Source organism: Oncorhynchus clarkii, chromosome 20 (genome assembly GCF_045791955.1).
Source record: "Oncorhynchus clarkii lewisi isolate Uvic-CL-2024 chromosome 20, UVic_Ocla_1.0, whole genome shotgun sequence".
Classification (NCBI taxonomy): domain Eukaryota; kingdom Metazoa; phylum Chordata; class Actinopteri; order Salmoniformes; family Salmonidae; genus Oncorhynchus; species Oncorhynchus clarkii.
Window position 1 is genome coordinate 10,487,511 of NC_092166.1, and position 10,160 is coordinate 10,497,670.

At 41.4% G+C, this 10,160-nt stretch overlaps 1 protein-coding gene across 1 annotated transcript; it reads left to right on the plus strand.

The window, feature by feature from the left end:
• Positions 1-2,339: 2,339 nt before the first annotated feature.
• Positions 2,340-7,517, plus strand: LOC139377249 (regulator of G-protein signaling 8-like). The gene is made up of 5 exons (XM_071120256.1): positions 2,340-2,671; positions 4,028-4,126; positions 4,539-4,600; positions 5,209-5,375; positions 6,825-7,517. The coding sequence occupies exons 1-5, from the start codon at positions 2,550-2,552 to the stop codon at positions 7,083-7,085; spliced, it is 711 nt and encodes a 236-aa protein (XP_070976357.1). The 5' UTR covers positions 2,340-2,549; the 3' UTR covers positions 7,086-7,517.
• Positions 7,518-10,160: the final 2,643 nt, after the last annotated feature.

Here is a 10,160-nt window from a genome sequence, read left to right on the forward strand (position 1 = left end):
GCTGACCAGAACAGACCCGACCAGATCTGACCAGAACAGACCCAACCAGAACAGATCTGACCAGAACAGAACAGAGCAGACCAAACCAGACCAGTCCAGACCAGACCAGAACAGATCTGACCAGAACAGACCCAACCAGAACAGAACAGAACAGACCAAACCAAAACCAAACCAGACCAGACCAGTCCAGACCAGAACAGATCTGACCAGAACAGACCCAACCAGAACAGAACAGTCCAGACCAGAACAGACCAGACCAGTCCAGACCAGAACAGATCTGACCAGAACAGAACAGAACAGACCTGACCAGAACAGAACAGAACAGACCAAACCAAACCAAACCAGACCAGACCAGTCCAGACCAGACCAGAACCGATTTGACCAGAACAGACCAGTCCAGGCCAGAACAGAACAGATCTGACCAGAACAGACCAGTCCAGACCAGAACAGACCCAACCAGAACAGACCCGACCTGAACTATGGTAACAGTTCTTTATTTGGAAGAACATCAGACAGGAAGCACCTCCCTCTTTGCTCCCCCGCACCACAAGTCAGCACTTTTCAGTTTCAACGTTCATTTCCCTTTTTCTACAGGCCTTACCCAGACTCACTCTTTACCAGGATGGAGTTTTGGTAGTCATTTTAACAGACAGCCTAATCCAGACTGATTTACAATAAGGGCATTCAACCAACGTAGGCGAGACAACCACAAACCACCGCACCTGTCACCCTGACTCCGATGTGTTGTTCTCTGTGTGTCATTCACAGTGGTAATGTATGGTGTCAGTTACATTTAACCCACAGTTTAAACCAAATAGTGCCTGCTTTTCCCCTAGTGTGTTAGCTACACTGAATCTACTCATCCACCCACCTCAGCAAATACACTCCAAGTAAATCAACATTTTAAAACCTCTTGAAAATCCACAAAGACAGAAAAACGGCCTTTTCCTCTACAGTGTTCAAGCTAACGACGTGTAGCTATATTGCTTTTGGAATTAATTGCAGGAGCCGGTTGCAAGGTAATTAAACTGTAATGGTTATCTGAATATTATTTTGAATAATGAAACAAATCAAGTCATTGGTGACCAGCTGGGGGCATTCATTCGTTTCTGCAGAGCCATCGATCCTCCAGTCATTCGGCCCAGAATACTTAATGAGTCAACCACACCCGGGCTTACAAACTAATTTGATAGACTTTCATTTTAATTGGTTGTAATGATTCAACTGGTAGTAATTAACTTGCCTCTATGGGACAGCGCTCTTGAGTGTTGCCACAGTCCAGCAGACTTAAACAAAACAAAAGGCTATACCCCCCATACACCTTAAGTGCAATAAAGTAGCTACTTATACAAGCAATGAAGTATGTGAGCTATCTAGTATTCTAGGTACAACTTTATTTGAAGTGCCCCTATATATAACTCATTCATAACCCATACATATACCATTCATAAGAAGTACATGAGCATTTAATAAATGCTGAAGTCCAGTAATGTCAACAACCGCAAGTTGCCATTTTCAACTTGTGTTGTCTTGTGATTATTAAGATGGCATGAGTATAACTGATCTGGTATACTGTGAGCAGAGGACTGATGGTGCGTTACAGTACCGTAAGGTCGTTGGTGTGGTGTCATACTGTACTATGAACCAGGACCGAGGTCTGTGTTTGCTGCATACAACTATACTGTTCTTTGGTTGTTATTGTTCCTCTTCTTTGCCTTTAAACAAAGACATCACATTTGTCTCTGTTTACCTGCTAGGGCACCTACTCCCTGTTGCTCTCCGCCATGTCACAGTGAGTTTGTCTATCTATATTAAGGTGCCTGTTGCCCTGGAAACCGCCGGGCCTATACCCAGCCTTTCCTCTATGCATACCCATTTAACTATTCATTCCATCTCATATACCAGAATCACAGCATTACTCTGTCTAAGGGAATGACAGTGCTTTGCACTTTGAGAGGTTGAAAAGTCACCATCCTTAGTATTAGCATCCTTAGTATTATCCCAATATGAGGGGGTGTTTTTTTTCTCCATTTGTGAAGTGTTAAAGCCTCTGGTTTCATTGGGTGATAATGCTAATTTGGAATGTTAGTTGTGTGTTGTTTTTTTTAATGATGCAACACTGTTCATTGTAGCAGTTTACAGACACATGGCCTGATATGACATCTACAGTATATTATGCGACAACATAATCAGAGTACCACAATCAGTCACTGTTAGATCATGCATTGTCAGACAACTATCCAGATATCTGGGGTGGTCATAACAGTGACAGGGTTTATCTGCTAATAGGAAGCTATTGTATTCTGTGAAGTTCATAGTTGCTCGGTTTAAAGCAGGATGTTGAGCGTGGGGGGATTTTCTCTGTCACTGATGATGCGGTAAACTGAGTAGTTTACCTAGGTCAGGAAGTAGCGTGGAAGGTACTGGGGAAATGTTTGGGCTATGTTGTAGCTTTAAAAAGAGATGTGGGACAAACCATAGGGTTAAAGGAGCACTAAGAACTGATTGTGTGCTGCTTTCATATATGCTAAAGTTAGAAGGAAGCTAGAATGGAAACACTTGTTTTTCTGTTTCCTCAATTGAACTTTTTTGCCCCAAAAGAGGAAGCATATTTCAAAATGCTCTGTCCTGAGGACTTGTTGGCACCGAGAATGAAAGCTAGTAATTTCAGGTAGGTAATTTTTTTTTCTCACTTGAAATCTTCTGATCCTTTTTATTTTATTGAAAGCAGCAATTGATTTTTGTGTCTTTGAACAATTCTATGAAGCTTCTAAGTCCTTCTTTCATTACATTTTGTAAGAATGCCACTTCCTATATTTGCATTGCGCAACAAGAATTGGAGAAAGACAGACAAAGTATACCTTTAATATGAATATGCAATCTGATATTGTGACCTCCACTCTTTAAGTGTGACTTATTCTTCCACTCTTTAAGTGTTGCTGTCAACTTCATGATGTAAAGGGTTGGCCATAGCACTATGCTTGACTTGTTTCTACAGAGACTGTACATGTGTACCTGAAAGCCATTTCCATGGCCTCAAATAGCTGGAGATGAGAAAACAAACATTTCTTCATTAAGGTGACACCTTAGAATGAACAGTTCTGAGTTATGTACCTTGGTTCATTTTATTTGCGTCAGAGTATTTGCCAAGACAACTGGAGCCTTACAGTAGGCGTTAATGAGTCGTTTGTAGCTGTCTCAGTTTGTAGCTGTCTCTTGTTGATACTTTTGATGTAGAACAGTGAGGCAAATGAAATGAATCTACGCGATGGGGGTAAATTGTGACACTGTTAAATCCATCTATGAACTATTCAAACAGTTGAATAATACAACCTAGAAAGGAATTAGAGACAGGGAAATAGAAGTTGTTGTGAATGATAGTTTCACGACACAGTGGCTGTCGCCGTGAATTCCTGTCTATGCAAATTCTCTTGAAAGTGCTGCTCTTCCTGTGGCTGTCTGAGTTGAGGTGCAGATGTACATTTCCCCTTGGTTTTTGCCTTTGTTCTGTGTTTCTGGACATTATTTGGTGGTTGGTTTCTAGTTTCAGAATGTTGGTTAGCTCACTGATGCCATCTTGCTTTGCTAGTATTCTCAAGGGCAATCCATACATGAGATGCCACTGCTGCCTTCAGGGAAACACTGCATGATCTGTTGACCTTTATGTCATGTGACCTAAGGTGAAAAGAAAGAACAGGGACTATTTTTTTCAGTTGTCATGTGAATATCCATGTTAAAGGTCCTCAGCACGAGTAACAAAATGTCTGGTTCATTCCTCTGTTGTTGTGATTCTGTAGCCTGGTTCCCATTTACTGTGTGTTGGTGGCGTCTTGTCGACTCAAACAATGTTTGGCGTGACAATAACCGTAGGAGTTGGCAAGACAGCACAAACAGATCTGGGACCAGGCTAGTGATTTTGTGCATTATGATTCAACAGCTGTGGAATAACCCGGAATGTACTATCATTATGTCCAGTTACAGTACGTGTCTTCTGAGAGTCACCGGTGTTCATTCCTTCTGGTTGCAGATTGAAAGACAAGAAGAGCCGACTGAGCCTTCTGCTGACCAAGTCAGGCTCCCATGAAAACATCAGTCCAGGAAAAAAGACAGCCACCACCAACAACAAGTAAGACATCAGTCAAGTATAAAGGCAAAGCAATGGAAAGAGATTGCCCCGCAGAATAACCTAACATGTTTAATTGCCCCAGATGCCCAATTTGTATTGAAGAGCATTTTCAATTGTAAAGGTATATTTCACATGTTTAGATAATTGTTACCTTACCTTGAAAGCAGCATCGCCCAAATACTACTTCAAGGAAACGAATATGAAGCTAAATATGAAATTTAGCTGAATTATCCCTTTAAATTCGTGCAATATGCAGTTACTTTTCCTCAATCCAAATACAAGAGGGAAACAACAGGATCTAAACATGGCCCACCGTCAGCTTTCAAAAGGATCAAACCGAAAGATATATAAACAAATGAATGCAGCATCATTAGCAGAGGACTTAAATTATATCTCTGACTGTTTTCTTCAGCATCTCACCAGAGGCAGCGTTGAGATGGAGCGACTCCTTTGAAGATCTGATCAGACATTCAGGTTAGATGGAAGTCAGCGATATCTCATTTATTCACAAATTGCGAGTCTAAACCATTTTTGTTCAAAGCACAACTTTAATGGGAAGAAACAGTGTCTTTTGGGAAATTAAAGGTTAGAGAAGAACAATGGAATTTGACTAGATGTTTTCAGTGTTTGGTAAGATGTTCAAACCTGTCTAACTTCCTGATATGTCTATTGAAGAGTGTTTTCTTACAGCTATAAATCATTTTGGTCTAGAGTGCCACAGAGATCAGTGGTTGAATGTTTAATATTATCATTCCCACTTTTCATTGAGAGCAGGTTTGGAATCTATAGAGCATTGGAATTTATATTATGAATATGAATAAACAATAAACAAATAATAAATAAATAATAAACAAGTAGCCTAAACAAATATAAGGCATGTCTTTCAGTGAATATAGTCTGGAATTCAATCAAGGGGGTGCTTACACAGTAACACATCTACAGCATTAGCCTCAAGTGGGCGCAATGCAGAACCCTTTGTGGACATTACTCTGGTAACAGTACATGCTAATTTTCTTTCACACAGACCTCCTCGTTGAATCCAATAGATCATTAAAGAGGATGTTCTTCTCCCCCCGATGCAGACGGAGTGGAGTCGTTCTCTCAGTTCCTCAGGACAGAGTTCAGTGAGGAGAACATTGAGTTCTGGTTGGCCTGTGAGGAGTACAAGACCATCGACTCGGAAATCCGGCTCATCTCCAAAGCCAAGCACATGTATTCTGTCTTCATTGAAGCCGAGGCCCCAAAAGAGGTATATATATATATATATAGTGCTCGAGAAATGAAACCAAATAGGCCTTGCTGGGGGATTTTTATCAGTGGCAATGGAAAAACTGTGGGCCCTATCAATATAAATTCCCTGAAGCTGATGCTTGGTCAATGGGACTTATTAAACTGTTCAACGAAAGATACAACTTGATCTTCTTTGCACTTCTATGATCTTGATCTAGTTTGAAGAATGGCTGATTAGATGCATCAGCATTCACTGGTATACATACGGTGGGTGACCTTTATAAACTATGCACAGGAACTATGCAGAAGTTACAATGAGTAAGATGCCAGAACAAGAGCCCTGAGAACCATGTGATTTAGAAATGGCTCTAATCCTCTAGTGAGACAGACATGACCATTGCAGAACCATGTGGTTTAGAGACTTTATACCCACAGGAAGCATTGGAAGAAGACTGGTGTGACCGTGTGGTCTTCTTTCTCTGCGACTAGCAGCAACTGAACCAGTGATATAAACACCCACGCACTTTCAGTTTGAGATCAAGACATTCGCTCAGTCAGATAATAAGCAAGCAGGACTTCAAAACCACACGCCTTTTCAGTCTGGTGTTCAATGTGCTGCAAGGACAGTGACATGTGAAGACTGAAAAGTGTCACATGGACACCACATTCTACTTATATGGAGGACTCTGAGTAAAGTCAACTCAAACCAATGCCTGAGGGAGGCTCTGAGTAAAGTCAACTCAAACCAATGCCTCAGGGAGGCTCTGAGTAAAGTCAACTCAAACCAATGCCTCAGGGAGGCTCTGAGTAAAGTCAACTCAAACCAATGCCTCAGGGAGGCTCTGAGTAAAGTCAACTCAAACCAATGCCTCAGGGAGGCTCTGAGTAAAGTCAACTCAAAACAATGCCTCAGGGAGGCTCTGAGTAAAGTCAACTCAAAACAATGCCTCAGGGAGGCTCTGAGTAAAGTCAACTCAAACCAATGCCTCAGGGAGGCTCTGAGTAAAGTCAACTCAAAACAATGCCTCAGGGAGGCTCTGAGTAAAGTCAACTCAAACCAATGCCTCAGGGAGGCTCTGAGTAAAGTCAACTCAAAACAGTGCCTCAGTGAGACTTGGGCCAGCCATAAACTGTAGCTCTTCACCTTCCACGACTGCATTTTGACCTCTCTTCCACTGACTGACCTGAAAGAAGATCAACTTGCCAATAGAATGCATTTGGTACTAAACTGAGTGTAAAGTGACACATACTTTGGGCACACACTGGCCCAATCTCAAAATGTACCACTAGATCCGACGTCCTATGCGCTTGTTGAGATCAGAGTAGATTTGATTGGTTTAAACAATATAGTGAAACTTCCACCTAGCCAATCAGAAGGAAAGGTGGTGCTATTACCATATCACCATATCTAAGGGTTGATTAGCCACATCCACTCAACATACTCATAATAGTGTCACTTGTCTTTTAGGTCAACATCGACTATGCCTCCAAGGTGGCCATCCAGAAGACCATGGCTTCGCCAACGAATACCTGCTTCGATGCGGCGCAGAGCAAAGTCTACAGCCTGATGAAAAAAGACTGCTACCCAAGGTTCCTCACGTCAGACATCTACCTGCACCTCACCAAGAGAAAAGGCCCCGGGACCACCATGTACCGCCGGAGGTCACGGTCCTGCGTTTTCAATGAGCCGCGAGGGGAGGCCACCAGCGACTCCTCTGACTGGTTGTAGCATCGTAAGCCGAGAGTAGCACAATACACACACACTCACACACACACACACACACACAGACACACACACACACACACAGACACACACAGACACACACACACACGCACCCTTCCAAATTCCCTTGCAGTGCAATGCCTGTCGCTGACTAGTTGTGTGATTGTGGAAAGCTGTACCTTTTTAATGAGAGACTTTCTGAAGAGATTTGACTTTACAGCTATCAATTAAAATGTTCCCCATCTAGACAGCAAACATGAACAGACCGTGTAAGAATACTAATATGCAATATTCATCTTGTTTACCGTTAAATGTCTTGCCACTGCTTGTATTAATTCAATAATTTATTATAATAATATGTTATGTTGGCTTTTAGTTGTAACTTGTATATATTGTCTGGAGAGTAATTATTGGAATAAACAACATAACATAAAATGTTTTTAATTTTTTTATTTATTTTTTTACAAACGGTTCAATCATGTCAAAAGAGACAAACATAATGGTAGTGCATTACACAGCCAGAAGGGTTGATAGAAGGATCTGGAAGGAACCCAGATCACTGAAACATTTATAGACCTCACCAAGCAAGTGAGTAACCACTCTAGGATTGGAATTATTCACGTCATTGGTATGCATACAGTATTCCTTCCAAAGACAAATATGTAATCATTCCAAGCTTGCCAGTGATCCAACTGAGTCTATGGCAGCGTTCCAAATTACACCCTATTTCATATATAGTGCACTACGTAGGGTTTTGGTCAAAAGTAGTGCACTTTGTAGGGAACAGAGTATCGTTTGGCACGCAACCTTTCCCTTTCAAATGTGTATGAGGTGGGAGGAAGCGTACGCATAATTCACATAGTCCCTGGGTTTAGTGGGCTTATTCTCTGTCATTAACACATGTCAGGGTCTCCTTTAGCCTTTGGAGCAATACAGTCGTCTCATGCTGAGTTACTGTCATTCCAGCATGACCAGAATGCCTCGTAAATGAATATCTTTATGCATGCATGTAAAGGGCGTTGGAATGCATAATGCTCTGACTTGTATTCATTGAAATGGTGGAAAAAAATAAGAATAGAATAGAATAGAATGTGTAGTGAAAGATGTGTTATAAAAGTATCATTTCAGCCAGTAGTTTTAAAAGTAACGTTCACGGGCCAAAACAGGTCCCCCAAAAGTGTGCACTACGTAGGGTTCTGGTCAAAAGTGTGCACTACGTAGGGTTCTGGTCAAAAGTGTGCACTACGTAGGGTTCTGGTCAAAAGTGTGCACTACGTAGGGTTCTGGTCAAAAGTGTGCACTACGTAGGGTTCTGGTCAAAAGTGTGCACTACGTAGGGTTCTGGTCAAAAGTGTGCACTACGTCATCCATTTCCTATGATATGTTACGTCCTGCAAAAAAACGTAATAAAAAATCCGTTGCAATTCGTGTAATATGATTCCAATTTGCACAATAGGTTGCGAATTTGTAAGCGCTTAAGATTTCGTTCAATCTCTTTAATACAATGCTGTTGTTAAATTCATCACAGCAAAGTGATTAACTTGTTTCCCTTCCTGTAGGAGTTAAATGACGTCCAGGACCGACTCCATGGCATCTTCATCAAGGAAGTTTGGTCAGTCTGTTTAAAAAACTGCATTGCCTGGACATTAAAAAATCAAGGACTGTTATTAGTTAAAATTCCTAGACAGTTCACAACAATGTTGAATCCTCCGAATAGAGAAATCAATAAGCGCAACACTTGACTTGCCTTAGGAAATAACGAGGTAACATCCCTAAGGCATACATATGCCCCTCAGACAAAAAAAACATGATAAAATATTTAGATCCAAGTAACATTGATTTAATACATGAATGCTAACCATGGCCTAGGTTTCCTTAACCCTCACTGATTCTAACCTATTTTTATTTAATTTAACTAGGCAAGTCAGTTAAGAACAAATTCTTATTTACAATGACGGCCTACCCCGGGCCAAACCATAACCCAGACGACGCTGGGCCAATTGTGCGCCACCCAATGGGACTCCCAATCACGGCCGGTTGTGATACAGCCTGGATTCAAACCAGGGACTGTAGTGACACCTCCAGCACTGAGATGCAGTGCTTTAGACTGCTGTGCCACTCGGGACTGTGACACTACGACTGACTTATAGTGGAGGAGTGATACAGTGCCAGGAGTGGATGAAGGCGGACACTGTAGGATTCAAATCCTTTACTTGACTTTTTTTAAATAGACATTCATATTTCTTTCACACAGACAGACAGGCAGGCATTGTTTCAGCACATTGGGAAAATAAACTTGGTTAGGGGCCGACAAGGACACACAGCGCCTCACTGTGGCTTAGTAGAGAAGGCTCCCTAACCACAGTGTGGGACAGGAGTATTTATTGGGCAAAAACTCTTGGCCCTTGTTATGATTCATGATTAGGGCCTGGAGTTTTACCTGACCGTGTGATCTGCTTACCAGGGAAAACTCCTGGTGCTAGGTATGGCAGCTAGGTGATATGGTGTTGGAAGAGGAAGACACTAGTATAAGTGTAACACCTGAACATTATTGGTACAATAAACATTTCACAATGTCATATCTACATGGAAGCTATTTCTGTTTTTGTGTGGGATGCTTTCAAAGCCAACTATTTTGGCTTAACTTCAATGAGAAACATCCAGCTATGTATTGTTAGGAGGCATAGTCTCTACCCACCTAAATAAATAACAACCACAGAATTAACCAGCTATGTATTGTTAGGAGGCATAGTATCTACCCACCTAAATAAATAACAACCACAGAATTAACCAGCTATGTATTGTTAAGAGGCATAGTATCTACCCACCTAAATAAATAACAACCACAGAATTAACCAGCTATGTATTGTTAGGAGGCATAGTATCTACCCACCTAAATAAATAACAACCACAGAATTAACCAGCTATGTATTGTTAGGAGGCATAGTATCTACCCACCTAAATAAATAACAACCACAGAATTAACCAGCTATGTATTGTTAAGAGGCATAGTATCTACCCACCTAAATAAATAACAACCACAGAATTAACCAGCTATGTATTGTTAGGAGGCATAGTATC

Bases quoted from the DNA above. Each gene is read 5' to 3' on its own strand.
- LOC139377249 (XM_071120256.1), top strand. From the start codon at position 2,550: ATGGAAACACTTGTTTTTCTGTTTCCTCAATTGAACTTTTTTGCCCCA. The intron at 2,672-4,027 runs GTAGGTAATTTT...TTCTGGTTGCAG, and splicing joins ATGAAAGCTAGTAATTTCAG to ATTGAAAGACAAGAAGAGCC. The intron at 5,376-6,824 runs GTATATATATAT...CTTGTCTTTTAG, and splicing joins AAGCCGAGGCCCCAAAAGAG to GTCAACATCGACTATGCCTC.